At 32.6% G+C, this 15,457-nt stretch overlaps 1 protein-coding gene across 1 annotated transcript in view; it reads right to left on the reverse strand.

Moving 5' to 3' along the window:
* LOC136040199 (protein argonaute-2-like) overlaps window positions 1-15,457 on the reverse strand; it is a gene marked incomplete in the record, with an annotated part of 142,361 nt that overhangs the window by 63,653 nt on the left and 63,251 nt on the right. Inside the window, 1 exon segment of the mRNA XM_065724351.1 lies at window positions 5,139-5,330. Within this exon segment, the coding sequence (XP_065580423.1) occupies window positions 5,139-5,330 (192 nt within the window).

A 15,457-nucleotide genomic window follows, 5' to 3' on the forward strand; every position in this document is an offset into this window, starting at 1 on the left:
AAAAACAATGAAAAAATAAACATGAAAAGTTTTTTCAATTGAAAGTAAGAAGTAGCATTAAAACTTAAAACGAACAGAGATTATTAAGCATATGAGGGGTTCTAAAAATACTTTAGCATAAAGAGCGAGGTATTTAGGAGGAGATGAATACATCGCTCTTTATGCTAAAGTATTGCTAGTAATTTCAACTGCTTATTCTACGGCCTTTCTGATTCAGGGGTCATTTTTAAAGAATTGGGACAAAACTTAAGATTTAGTATAAAGAGCGAGGTATTAACGAGGGGACAAACCCCCTGATACATAATAAAAATATCAGAATATAAAAGTTTGTTACGTAAGTTAATTCTTAAGTTACATATATTTTTTACTAATAAAAACGTTCGTTAAAAATTAAAAGTTCTAGTTGCCTAAGTAACCGAAAAATTGGAGGGCAACTACGCCTCCTTCCCCACCCCTTATTTCTCAAAATTGTCTGATCAAAACTAAAAGACAGCCATTTAGCCAAAAAAAATTAATATGCAAATTTCATTTTAATTCTCAACATTTTCTGATCAAAATTAAGAGAAAGCCATTTAGCCAAAAAAAAGTATTAGTATGCAAATTTCACTTTAATAATTTATGCCCGGAGAGCCAAAATCAAACATGCGTTAATTCAAAAACGTTCAGAAATTAAATAAAAAAACTAGTTTTTTAACTGAAAGTAAGGAGCGATATTAAAACTTAAAGCGAACAGAAATTACTCCGTATACGAAATGGGTTTTCCCCTCCGCACACTCTTTGCCACAATTCTAATTTTTAAAACAATTAAAAACTCTAGCGTAAAGAGCGAGGAGTTGAGGAGGGGACAACCCATTTCATATACGGGGTAGTTTCTGTTCGTTTTAAGTTTTAATGTCGCTGCTTACTTTCAGTCAAAAAACCTAGTTTTTTTATTTTTATATAATGAGTTCCTACTGTTCAAATAAAAACATCTGTCAAGATATTCGAACGTCTGAAAGCGCTTAAGTAATGATGACAGATGCCACAGGGCCAGGGTGTCACGATGCAGCCACAGAGTGTCACAGTGGCGTGAATTGTGTTGAGGTTGAAAAATTGAAGAAAATTAAAAATCAACGCTTCAAACTGGGGTTTTGCTCGAAACAAGTTGAAAATAATTATATGCTTGTCCAACTGTTTCATCATTTGTTTCAATGGGGTATTCTAACAGAAAATTTGCTTTAGATGAATAAAGCTGAATTTAAGGTTTTAAAAGAGTCGTTTGAAACAAAATTAAAACAGTAAATAAACTTGTAAAACGTGAACTAAAGTGTAGAACGTGTGAACTTAAGAAATTTAATATGTAAGATAGATATAGCTGAATTTCAGCTGAATTCAATTATAACGTAAATAAAACGTTTTGAAGTTCAATAATTTAATACCCTAAACGGATAAAGCTGGATTAAAGCTATCAAAACAGTTGTCTTACATTGAAATATCAAAACTGTGAATAAACTTGTAAAACGTGAAATAAAGTGTAAATAGAACGTGTGAACTTAATAAATTTAATATGTAAGATGGATATAACTGAATTTCAGCTGAATTCAATTAAAGCGTAAATAAAACATTTGAACTTCAATAATTTAATACCCTAAATGGATAAAGCTGAATTTCAGCTATCAAAACAGTTGTCTTACATTGAAATATCAAAACCGTGAATAAACTTGTAAAACGTGAAATAAAGTGTAAATAGAACGTGTGAAGTTAATAAATTTAATATGTAAGATGGATATAGCTGAATTTCAGCTGAATTCAATTAAAGCGTAAATAAAACATTTAAACTTCAATAAGTTAATACCCTAAATGGATAAAGCTAAATTTCAGCTATCAAAACAGTGGTCTTACTTTGAATCATAAAAACCGTGAATAAACTTTAAAACGTGAAATAAAGTGTAAGTAGAAAGTGTGAACTTAAGAAATTTAATATGTAAGATGGATATAACTGAATTTCAGCTGAATTCAATGAAAGCGTAAATAAAACATTTGAACTTCAATAATTTAATACCCTAAATGGACAAAGCTGAATTTCAGCTATCAAAACAGTTGTCTTACGTTGAAATATCAAAACCGTGAATAAACTTGTAAAACGTGAAATAAAGTGTAAATAGAACGTGTGAAGTTAATAAATTTAATATGTAAGATGTATATAGCTGAATTTCAGCTGAATTCAATTAAAGCGTAAATAAAACATTTGAACTTCAATAATTTAATACCCTAAATGGATAAAGCTGAATTTCAGCTATCAAAACAGTTGTCTTACGTTGAAATATCAAAACCGTGAATAAACTTGTAAAACGTGAAATAAAGTGTAAATAGAACGTGTGATTTTGATAAATTTAATATGTAAGATGGATATAGCTGAATTTCAGCTGAATTCAATTAAAGCGTAAATAAAACATTTTAACTTCAAAAATTTAATACCCTAAATGGATAAAGCTGAATTTCAGCTATCAAAACAGTTGTCTTACATTGAAATATCAAAACCGTGAATAAACTTGTAAAACGTGAAATAAAGTGTAAATAGAACGTGTGATTTTGATAAATTTAATATGTAAGATGGATATAGCTGAATTTCAGCTGAATTCAATTAAAGCGTAAATAAAACATTTTAACTTCAAAAATTGAATACCTTAAATTGATAAAGTCAAATTTCAGCTATCAAAACAGTGGTCTTACTTTGAATCATAAAAACCGTGAATAAACTTTAAAACGTGAAATAAAGTGTAAGTAGAAAGTGTGAACTTAAGAAATTTAATATGTAAGATGGATATAACTGAATTTCAGCTGAATTCAATGAAAGCGTAAATAAAACATTTGAACTTCAATGATTTAATACCCTAAATGGATAAAGCTAAATTTCAGCTATCAAAACAGTGGTCTTACTTTGAATCATAAAAACCGTGAATAAACTTTAAAACGTGAAATAAAGTGTAAGTAGAAAGTGTGAACTTAAGAAATTTAATATGTAAGATGGATATAACTGAATTTCAACTGAATTCAATTAAAGCGTAAATAAAACATTTGAACTTCAATAATTTAATACCCTAAATGGATAAAGCTGAATTTCAGCTATCAAAACAGTTGTCTTACGTTGAAATATCAAAACCGTGAATAAACTTGTAAAACGTGAAATAAAGTGTAAATAGAACGTGTAAACTTAATAAATTTAATATGTAAGATGGATATAGCTGAATTTCAGCTGAATTCAATTAAAGCGTAAATAAAACATTTTAACTTCAAAAATTTAATACCCTAAATGGATAAAGCTGAATTTCAGCTATCAAAACAGTTGTCTTACATTGAAATATCAAAACCGTGAATAAACTTGTAAAACATGAAATAAAGTGTAAATAGAACGTGTGATTTTGATAAATTTAATATGTAAGATGGATATAGCTGAATTTCAGCTGAATTCAATTAAAGCGTAAATAAAACATTTTAACTTCAAAAATTTAATACCCTAAATGGATAAAGCTGAATTTCAGCTATCAAAACAGTTGTCTTACATTGAAATATCAAAACCGTGAATAAACTTGTAAAACGTGAAATAAAGTGTAAATAGAACGTGTGATTTTGATAAATTTAATATGTAAGATGGATATAGCTGAATTTCAGCTGAATTCAATTAAAGCGTAAATAAAACATTTTAACTTCAAAAATTTAATACCCTAAATGGATAAAGCTGAATTTCAGCTATCAAAACAGTTGTCTTACATTGAAATATCAAAACCGTGAATAAACTTGTAAAACGTGAAATAAAGTGTAAATAGAACGTGTGATTTTGATAAATTTAATATGTAAGATGGATATAGCTGAATTTCAGCTGAATTCAATTAAAGCGTAAATAAAACATTTTAACTTCAAAAATTTAATACCCTAAATGGATAAAGCTGAATTTCAGCTATCAAAACAGTTGTCTTACATTGAAATATCAAAACGTGAATAAACTTGTAAAACGTGAAATAAAGTGTAAATAGAACGTGTGATTTTGATAAATTTAATATGTAAGATTGATATAGCTGAATTTCAGCTGAATTCAATTAAAGCGTAAATAAAACATTTTAACTTAAAAAATTTAATACCCTAAATGGATAAAGCTGAATTTCAGCTATCAAAACAGTTGTCTTACATTGAAATATCAAAACCGTGAATAAACTTGTAAAACGTGAAATAAAGTGTAAATAGAACGTGTGATTTTGATAAATTTAATATGTAAGATGGATATAGCTGAATTTCAGCTGAATTCAATTAAAGCGTAAATAAAACATTTTAACTTCAAAAGTTTAATACCCTAAATGAATAAAGCTGAATTTCAGCTATCAAAACAGTGGTCTTACTTTGAATCATAAAAACCGTAAATAAACTTGGAAAATGTGAACTAGAGCGTAAATAAAAGTGTGAACTTCAAAAATTGAATACCTCAAATTGATAAAGTCAAATTTCAGTTATCAGAACAGTCGTCTGGTGAAATTTAACGAAGGCATTGTTAAGGATCAATAAACGGTGAACAAACACAGACAAGGTAATTCAACGCTTCTTGGTGATATGGTAATAGAATTTTGGGAGGGTTTACTTCAAGTTAAAGCAGCTAGTTCCAATTCTACAGCCAAATAATCGAAAACCAGCTAGGGGAGGAGTTATGAGATGGGGAGGAGTTAGAAATTATATAGGATACTGCTTGGGGGTTCATATCTTCTCCATATGCATAGTTACTCGTCCTTTAAACAATGCCCTACAAAATGTCTACCTCAAAATTTTGATCAGAAGACTTTAGGGAAAATGGAATTAGAGGGTAGTTACTTATTTCTTTTTCCTTTTTTAGTCCCTTTCCAAGACGTTATTTAAAAAAAAAATTATTATTTATTGTCAATTTTTATTCCAGCTAAAAACAATCTATTTCTGTCTCTTATGCTTTTAAAGTAATCTCTCTTAAAACTCTCACCTGACCAAAATTTATCCTCTAAAAGAAGTATGTCTTCAAATATTAAGGGATATAAATAATTGTTACTAAGTGTCTATACTATTTTTTCCCTCTTTTTGTATTTTCCATGTCTACTTCAGTCGTTTGTGGATGGTGGGTTATTGCCATTACACATATCTACCTGGGTCATTGTATTTGACACGGAAATTCCAAAGTTTTTGGCCACAGCACCACCTCCATCCATTGCAACAGCTGTTTCTTCAGTCCTCCTTTTCCTGTCAGCAGGTGGCTTTGTTGCAGCTTTGATCATTTCCCTAGTCTGGGTTTCATTTAATTTCCCTCTCATCACTTGGCCGGGCAAGATGGTACAGAGCTAAAAAAGAAAGTTTCAGTTTAAAAATCAAACACAAAGAAAAATAATTAAAATATTGAAGAGAAAAAACCAAATATTAGAAGAACTCTTCTGTAGATGCTGAATGTGTTTCACTAAGCTGCAGGACTTCATTTTCAGACTGAAATACTAATAAAGTGTAATCGAAGTATATCCCAGCCTGTTGCATTAAATTTGTCCTTGTGCATTATTGTTCATCATCAAAGAACAATTGTTTGTCCGCAAAAACAAGCAGAGGAAATATATAGACTATTTTTTTAGAAGGGCTTTAAATTGTCAAGTACTAAAGTAAACTTCAATATTTGAATATGAAACGTCAAACACTTCTCTTTTTTATAGCAATAGTCCCTGCCCCCCTCTCCCACACAGATTTCTTTTCAGCTTAAATCGTGATTCGATATTATCCAATATATACTCTTGTGTGTGGAATCTGTATAAAAAAAAACATTAAAGAAACATTTTCGTTTGAAAGCGAAAGCGAATATGTGATAGGATGAACACTTTTAGCGATCTTTTATTTGGTCAAAAGGATAGGACATTTTGATGGTAGGGAGAAGGGGAAAGGTACTATCCTTAATAAATTAATAATATCCTAATCCTATTCTATCCTAATCAGTAATAATACTTAATAATATCCTAATCAGTTTTTTTTTTCTGTGCCTACTGCTCAGGAGAATTTTTCGGTGTATGGTCTCGAATCCTAAAAGAAAGAGAGGAAAAACGTTCCTGAAAAAACTTATATAATTAATCCTCGAGATAGTAGAATCCTAGAATAGAAGAAACAACATAAAACAATTTGAAACTCGCTCCCTAAACTAAAAAAAGAACACTGAACGACCTATAGGGAAATTGGACGCGGTAAAAGAGACCTGGGTAGAAGGGAAAACCAAGAGCTGAGAGAAAGGTTGTACGATGCCATTAACTTTTCAGTCAAACTCGGGTAGAATCTTCCAAAAAGGGAAAGAAGTATCACAATGAAACAACCCACTTGTGCACAAAATTTAGGAAGGGATTCAGTCTTCATCGTCTTAGCCGAGATATATCAAACAGTTGATGGTAACAAACTCTATGTAAGAAGCAGCACGGGTAGATAGTAACCGGAACTCCAAAACACAGAATTTTGATATTAAAAAGTATATCAAAAGAATTGACTTTATAATATATAATATCTATTAAACTTTGTATTACCCATACAAGGCTACGTGCCGGAAATTTGTTCCTGATTTTTGAAGAAGGGGGGAAACACACTCTACAAGTCAAAGAACCTTAATAAAAATTACAACATGTAATTCAGCACCTGAAAGAAACATCATTGATGCATGTTCTTTTTCCTGCGTGATCATGTCGAATAAATGGTTCTAGAATATTGGGAGAGGGCTCATTTGAACGAACACTAAAAGTTATAATTCCCATTTAGTAGGTCTAGACACTGTCCCTCCATGCACATCGAATAGGAAATATAGGGACAGATTGCATTATAATATAAGAGAGTTCTAACAAGATCCTATAGGAAGATAGAGTAGTTACGATGAAACGCTATTGTGAGATATGCTATTCCTTGCGATACTGTACTCGCCCTTTTTCACATATCTATGTGGCATGCTGCAGCATTGAGATATTTTTCACACATTTTTTCTCGTATGCAAACATATATCTTCCTTTAACCTGAGAAGCAAAATGTAGACTCTATATCTCCATTTTAAAAGGAAAGCGTCTATATACCCTTCTTCTCTCCTTCTGCGATTTGGAGAGCCGACATACAGTTTGGCTACATTTTTACGTTTATCAAGTTTGAAAGGTTTCCTTCCAGTTCCGTTGTAAAGCAATTTTTTCTGTAAATTTAGTCTTTTTCTATAATAGCTTAGATCAATGATAAACCAGGGGTAAGGATACGAACAGAGATTTCTCTACACAGATGGCTCGTGATTTTCAAGAAATGCTGGAACAATGGGATTTTTTATATATTTTGAGATTTGATAATTTTTTTTAAAGGAAATAGTCTAAATCTTATTCTTGGTCCCTTCTAAATTTTTGGAACCGACATACAGTTTGATTTCTTTAACGGAATTAAATAAAAAAAAAACTAATTTTTTTTTGCTGAAAGTAAGGAGCGACATTAAAACTTAAAACGAACAGAAATTACTCTGTATATGAAATGAGTTGTCCCCTCCACAATCCCTCGCTCTTTACGCTAAAGCTTTTAATTGTTTTAAAAAGTAGAATTGTGGCAAAGAGTCAAACTTTAGCGTAAAGAGCGAGGGATTGTGGAGGGGACAACTCATTTCATATACAAAGTAATTTCTGTTCGTTTTAAGTTTTAATGTCGCTCCTTACTTTCAGCTAAAAAATTAGTTTTTTTTATTTAATTTCTGAACGTTTTTGAATTAATGCATGTTTGGTTTTGGCTCTCCGCACATAAATTATTAAAATGAAATTTGTATATTAATTCTTTTTTTGGCTAAATGGCTTTCTCTTAGTTTTGATCAGACGATTTTGAGAAATAAGGGGTGGAGAAGGAGGCCTAGTTGCCCTCCAATTTTTCGGTTACTTAAAAAGGCAACTGGAACTTTTAATTTTTAATGAACGTTTTTATTAGTAAAAAATATACGTAACTTGCGAATTACGTAACAATTAACTTACGTAACAAACTTTCATAACCTTATATTTTTATTATGTATACAAGGGGGTTTGTACCCTCGTTAAAACCTCGCTCTTTACACTAAATCGTAAGTTTTGTCCCAATTCTTTAAGAATGACCCCTGAATCAGAAAGGCCGTAGAATAAATAGTTGAAATTACTAAAAATACTTTAGCATAAAGAGCAAGGTATTTATCTCCTCCTAAATACCTCGCTCTTTATGCTAAAGTATTTTTAGAACCCCTCATATGCGTAATAATCTCTGTTCGTTTTAAGTTTCAATGCTACTTCTTCCTTTCATTTGAAAAAACGTTTTCATGTTTATTTTTCATTGTTTTCTTACAGTAATGCTAGTGAATCCTGCGCCCTTGTCATTGAGTTTATTCCCCCATGACAGATTCCTCCAAGGGAAGATCCTCCAACATAGCCCCCCCCCTCAGCCCCATCCCCAAACAAAATAAAATCCCCCTGAAAACGTCTGTACACTTCCCAATATCCATTACTATATGTAAACACTGGTCAAAGTTTGTAACTTGCAGCCCCTCCCCCAGGGATTGTGGGGGAGTAAGTCATCCCCAAAGACATAGTTATTATGGTTTTCGACTATTCTGAACAAAATGGCTATCTCAAATTTTTATCCGTTGACTTTGGGAAAAAAATGAGCGTGGGAGGGGGCCTAGATGCCCTCCAATTTTTTTGGTCACTTAAACAGGGCACTAAAACTTTTCATTTCCGTTAGAATGAGCCCTCTTGCGACATTCTAGGACCACTTGGTCAATACGATGACCCCTGGCAAAAAAAATAAAAATAAAAAAATAAAAAAAATAAACACGCACCCGTGATTTGTCATCTGGCAAAAAATACAAAATTCCACGTTTTTGTAGATAGGAGCTTGAAACTTCTACAGTAAGGTTCTCTGATACGCTGAATCTGATGGTGTCATTTTCGTTAAGATCCTACGACTTTTAGGGGGTGTTTCCCTCTATTTTCCTAAATAAGGCAAATTTTCTCAGGCTCGCAACTTTTGATGGGTAAGACTAAACTTGATGAAACTTATATATTTAAAATCAGCATTAAATGCGATTCTTTTGATGTAGCTATTCATATCAAAGTTCAATTTTTTAGAGTTTTGGTTACTATTGAGCCGGGTCGCTCCGTACTACAGTTCGTTACCACGAACTGTTTGATTGTTTAGCTATATTTTAGCGTACAACCAGTTTTAATAATTCCCTCCCGTCTCGTTAAATTTAAAGCGACTATTTTTTTTTTCAGCATTTTAACATTTAGTCTTTTTTTAATGACTTGAATTTCGACAAACCTAGGATAAGGATGCAAACAGGGATTTTTCTAAACGGATACCGATACGAGATCCTAAACGGATTTCGAGATCTTAAAGATATGCTAGAAAAGAAAATTTTTTTCTATATTCTAAGATTTGGTAATTATTTAAGGGAATTTTCTATATCCCCTATTTGGCCTCTTCTAAAGTATGGAAGGGGTTTGACATACAGTTTTAATTCTTTTATATATACTTCTTTGGTTATATTTTAGAATACATCTAATTTTAACAGTGTCTTCACTGTCCGTTTCATTAAATTTAAAATATTTTTTCTGTATTTTAACAATTGTCTTTTTCAATGGCTTGAATCTTCGATAAACCTAGGGTAAGAATACGATCAGAGATATCACAACACAGATACCTTGAGATAATCCAAGATAAACAAAAAAAGATATCTTTTCTTTTCTGTATTCACATCTTATCTTTTCTTTATTCATTTTTAAAGGAAAAGTGTCTATATCCCCCTTTCGCCCCTTTAAAGGTTTTGGAGGGCCAACATATAGTTAGATTTCTTTAACGCATACTTTTTGGTTATATATTAGCTTATGTCGAGTTTTAAAGAATTTGTTCTCATTTTATTCCATCTAAAGTAATAACTTCTTCTGTATTTTAAAATTTAGTCTCTTTTTGTAATGACTTAGACCGTCGATAACCTCAATGTAAGAATAAAAAAGATATTTTTCTATACGGATAACTAGGAGCCTTCAAGTAATACTAGAAAAGACAAATTTTTTCTCCATTTTAAGATTTTTGTGTTTATAAGTCCATTTTGGCCCCTTCCAGGGCTTAGAAGTGACATGCAATTTGTTTCTTCTAACCCATAATATTTCGGTTATATTTTACGAAAATCCTGACCATTTAGTTCTTTTTGAAGAGGCAACTTTAATATCTATCGTAAATGGCCTACTGCAATCTTTTAAAGAGGCAATTGAGATAAAAAAAAAGACAACATATAAATAGAAATTCGGCTATAAATAGAGACATGGGAGATATTTTCTGAAGCCCAATTTATAACAACTTAGCATTAAAAGATTCTATGAATATTTTCGCCTAGTCGAGTTTAAGACACCCTGTCCGCATATCTAATAAAAACCGAAATTTTAGATTGGCGAAATCTGTTGCATGGCAAAGGATATTTATTCAATCTAATTGGTAACTTCTCTTTCATTGATTTCAAGTTGGTTTTTGTTTTTTTGATTCAGTGTCTTTTTTCCTCTCGTACAGTTCACTCAAGAAGGTTAGATTTTGTTGTTGTTTCTTCTTTGTCTCTTTTTTCTTTTTCCTCTTTCTTATTTTTCTGAGCGCTGAGGTCGACTTGGTGGAGGTCCTTATCGAAACATTTGCTTGTTTTTCATATTTTGTTACTGGCAGATGAAATCCTCGTTTTCACCTATTTGATTTGTCTCGTTTCATTTATCATTTCCTTTCTTTCTTTTCATACGTCATGCATAGCCAGTATAATCTCAGAAACCTATTTGTATATTGATATTTTGCTTCTTTTTTTTGTAGTGCTCCGTCATTATTTTTTTTTTCACAAAGACGGTCTTTCAATAAATAATAAAAATAGTTTTTTTTGGGGGGCAGTACATTTGGAGTATGGTTGTCTCATATTTTGAGAGTGTGTCACAGGGAAGCAACCCTGCTATGTGTTGAGGGAGATTAACGATTACTTTCTATATTTTAAGAATATTCTTCATACTTTTGAAGTTTTAAACTTACCACAAAGAAGAGATTTTTGGAGGTGACTCCATTTTTTTGAAGAATTATTCACTATATTGGTGAAACTACCATTAGGTCTTTATCTGTTTGCTCAAAGCAATATCTCACATAGGAATATATGTTCTTTATTTTCGTAAGCTCCTTTAACAGGTGACCCTGTTTAAAAAAAAATTTAACGTTGGATTTTTAATTCATTAAGTTTTTCTTATTTTCGTTTATTATTAAAATTGTTGATTCTTCATAGTTACCTAAATTTATTTAATAGCTCTAATGCTAAAAAAAAGAATTCAACTTAATACAAAAAAAAAACAAATTTAATTTTACAAGATCATGCAATATTATGTATTATCGATTTCATTGAACTGGTTCATATTTTAGAATGCCTTTCATAAAATAATTCCTTCTATTCACCCTTGACACGACACTTTTTTGTCCTTTTATTTCGTATTCAACAAAATATTCGTTGTTAGGCCTTTGGTTATATTCTTTGTACATTAATGTTACAATGTTTATTGCACAATATTTATTATTTATTTTATTTTCTCTATTTCCCTCAAAAAATGAGGAGTACGCTACAATATAATATAAAGAAAAAACAAATGATAACACTTACAATCAAAACCTATCAAATATTGATCAAATACTTAAAAAAAAAGAAAAAAAGATACAAAAACACTTGCTAAATAGTTTAGCCTATAAATCATGAAGAGCCAGAACTCTTACTAAAAAACGCAAATAAATTGTGGCCTGATAGGTTAATTTTCGCCTTATCTTCAAATGTTTTATATTTTTTCTTTATGCAGACTACAGGATCCTTCACATTAAGCTTTAAAGCAATCTCAGTGTTACAAAAAGAAAGGGGGAAACCAAGAAAAAATTTATAAAATTTAAAATAAGTGACTTTAATAGGCGAAAGATCAGAAGATTTAAAATTTCGGAAGAGGAGGGACGAGAACAATACTTGAAGCAGAGCAACAGCGCTATACATACGACCAAGGACGTCTCGACGGTAAAGACCCCGAAAACGAATTAAAAGACCAAATGCCTTGCGTAGTTTCATCTGAACATGCTGAACCAGGACTGGCTTAAAATCTCTTTTCGAAGCAGCATAAGGTAATCCCAAATAAGTGACTATTGGCGACGACTGAAAAATAACACCATTGCCGCAATCGAGAGTCGCCCTGACATTATCCTCTAAACAATTTACAACAAAAAATTGACATTTTTCAAAACTGATTGAAAGGCCCAAACCTTTTAAACAATTAATTAAAATATTAAAATTAGAAACAAGACTATACTAGGACCGGCTTAGAAGGATAATGCCATCAGCATATGCAATGTAAGACAGATTTCGAGATAATGAAACAAAAGAGCAGGAAAGAGAATTAAGGGCAGTAGCTAAAAAAGAATTGAATATATAAGGAGAAATAATTCCTCCTTGTGTAATTCCTCTACCCACTTGAATTAATTTGGACTGAGATGAAGACGAAGTCGGGCATATACTACTACTACTACTAATAACTCACTGCAGCACCAAGCCGCCTGAGGCCAACACAGCTACGCACGCTCCTCCTCCAACCTAATCTATTTAAAGCCTCCCTCTTTACACCCTCCCAGGAAGTTCCCATTTCCTTTAAATCTTTATTTATGACATCCTCCCAACCCAGACAAGGACGACCTGCTTTCTGTGTAGCCTCAGACGGTTGGCCAAAAAGGACAAACTTCGGTAATCTTTCATCCTTCATCCGTAGAACGTGGCCTAGCCATCTCAACCTTTCTTTCATTATAGCCCCAGAAAGCGGGATTGAACCACACTTTTCTCCAACCTAATTTATTTAAAGCCTCCCTCTTTACACCCTCCCAGGAAGTTCCCATTTCCTTTAAATCTTTATTTATGACATCCTCCCAACCCAGACAAGGACGACCTGCTTTCCGTGTAGCCTCAGACGGTTGGCCAAAAAGGACAAACTTCGGTAATCTTTCATCCTTCATCCGTAGAACGTGGCCTAGCCATCTCAACCTTTCTTTCATTATAGCCCCAGAAAGCGGGATTGAACCACACTTTTCGTACAACCTACTGTTTGAAATACAGTCAGTCAGCCGGGTACCCAGAACAATCCGTAGGCAATTTCTCTGGAAAACATCTAGTAAATTTTCATCTGCTTTTCGGAGTGCCCATGCTTCAGAGCCATATTTGACCACTGTCATCGCTGTAGCTACCAATATTCTAATCTTGGTTTGTAGACTTATCTTTCTATTCTTCCAAACTTTTTTTAACTGTGAAAAAACACCCTAGGCCTTAGCTATTCTACTTTTAACATTTTCACTGCTCCCACCATCTTTACTAATAATACTACCAAAGTAACTGAAGCTCCCAACCTGATCAATCGTTTCGTTACCTAATGTCACCTGTTCACCTGTAATGTCACTCGGATATATACGGATCTTTAAACCAGAATACCAAGAGCGAAGGACTCGTATGACAGCTAGGGGCAATCTAAAGCGGTTAGAGTAAGCAGAGCAGATTCATGAGAAATTTTATCAAAGGCCTCTTTCATATAAATCAAGAGGGCGTATAGCGGTTGACCAGAGATTCTCGCTTCTTCAATAACTTTGGTAAAAGATGCATGGGCGTGGTCACATCCCAAACCTCTCTTGAAACCAACTTGATTAGAACCAGTGTCAAGAATTTCAAGAAGATCCTTCAAACACAACTCAAACACTTTCCCAATCATAGAACCCCTAGTAATTGGCCTCCAGGAACTACAAGATGACAAGTATTTTTTCCCACTCTTAGGAATAGGCGTAACTATGCCAATATAGAATGACGATGGTACTAAACCAGTAGTAAGTAAAAGGTTGAAAAATGCCAGTAGAGTAATAAGAGAAGAAGAAGGAGCAAGTTTGAGGTGATTAGCAAATAAGCCATCATGATCCTTAGCCGACCGCGCCTTTAACATTTTGATTGCTCCACGTAACATATCCTCAGAAATCCTGTAATCAGTTCAAAAATTCTTCAACCTTTCATCTAATTGCAACAATGCATTCTACAATGTCTCTGTACAATATTCGTTGTAAATTCTTGGGCTATAAATTTTTTTTTTAAGATATAGCCACAAAAATGATCTTACGTTTCACAAATATTACTATTTGATTCAATGACTATATCTCGTGGTTCACTATCATTAGTATTATAAAAATTTATACACAATTTTTGTTCATCATTTCATTCTTTTTCTCATTAGCAATATTATCAGTCAAAGTCTGTTTTATTTCACTTCCGACTTCAACGTGTATTATTACATTGTCATTACATAGGTAATGCCTGGAGCATATAGACAAGATATGGTTTGTAACACTCCTACAACAGTTCAACTGTCTTCTTCTTGTCTTTTTAAACGCTAATCAAACAGTTCGTGGTAACGAACTGTAGTAAGGAGCGACCCGGCTCAATAGTAAGCAAAACTCTAAATATGGAATTTTGATACCCATAGCTACATCAAAAAAATTACATTTTAATGCTGATTTCAAATATATAACTTTCATCAAGATTAGTCTTACCTATCAAAAGTTACGAGCCTGAGAAAATTTGCCTCATTTTAGAAAATAGAGGAAAACACCCCCTAAAAGTCATACAATCTTAACAAAAATCACACTATCAGATTCAGCGTATTAGAGAACCTAATTGTATAAGTTTCAAGCTCCTATCTACAAAAATGTGGAATTCCGCATTTTTTGCCAGAAGACAAATCACGGATTCATGTTTATTTGTTTTTGTTTTTTTTTCCCAGGGGTAATCGTATCGACCCAGTCGTCCTAGAATGTTGTGGGAGGGCTCATTCTAAAGGAAATTAAATGTTCTAGTGTCCTTTTTCAGAGACCAAAAAACGGAGGGCACCTAGGCCCCCTCCCACACTCATTTTTCCCCAAAAGTCTCCGGATCAAAATTCTAAAATAGCCATTTTATTCACCATAGTCATAAAACCTAATAACTATGTCTTTGGGGACAACCTACTACCCTGCAGTCTCCCTGGGAAAGGTTGCAAGTTACAAACTTTGACAAACTTTGGAAAGGTTGCAAGTTACAAACTTTGACCTGTGTTTTCATTAAATAAAAAAAACTAGTTTTTTAACTGAAAGTAAGGAGTGACATTAAAACTTAAAACTAACAGAAATTACTCCGTATATGAAATGGGTTGTCCCCTCCGCAATCCCTCGCTCTTTACGCTAAAGCTTTTAATTGTTTTAAAAAGCAGAACTGTGGCAAAGAGTCAAACTTTAGCGTAAAGAGCGAGGGATTGCGGAGGGAACAACCCATTTCATATACGGAGTAATTTCTGTTCGTTTTAAGTTTTGATGTCGATCCTTGCTTTCAGCTAAAAAAATTAGTTTTTTTATATTTAATTTCTGAACG

The sequence above is a fragment of the Artemia franciscana genome, chromosome 20, assembly GCF_032884065.1.
Source record: "Artemia franciscana chromosome 20, ASM3288406v1, whole genome shotgun sequence".
NCBI lineage: Eukaryota > Metazoa > Arthropoda > Branchiopoda > Anostraca > Artemiidae > Artemia > Artemia franciscana.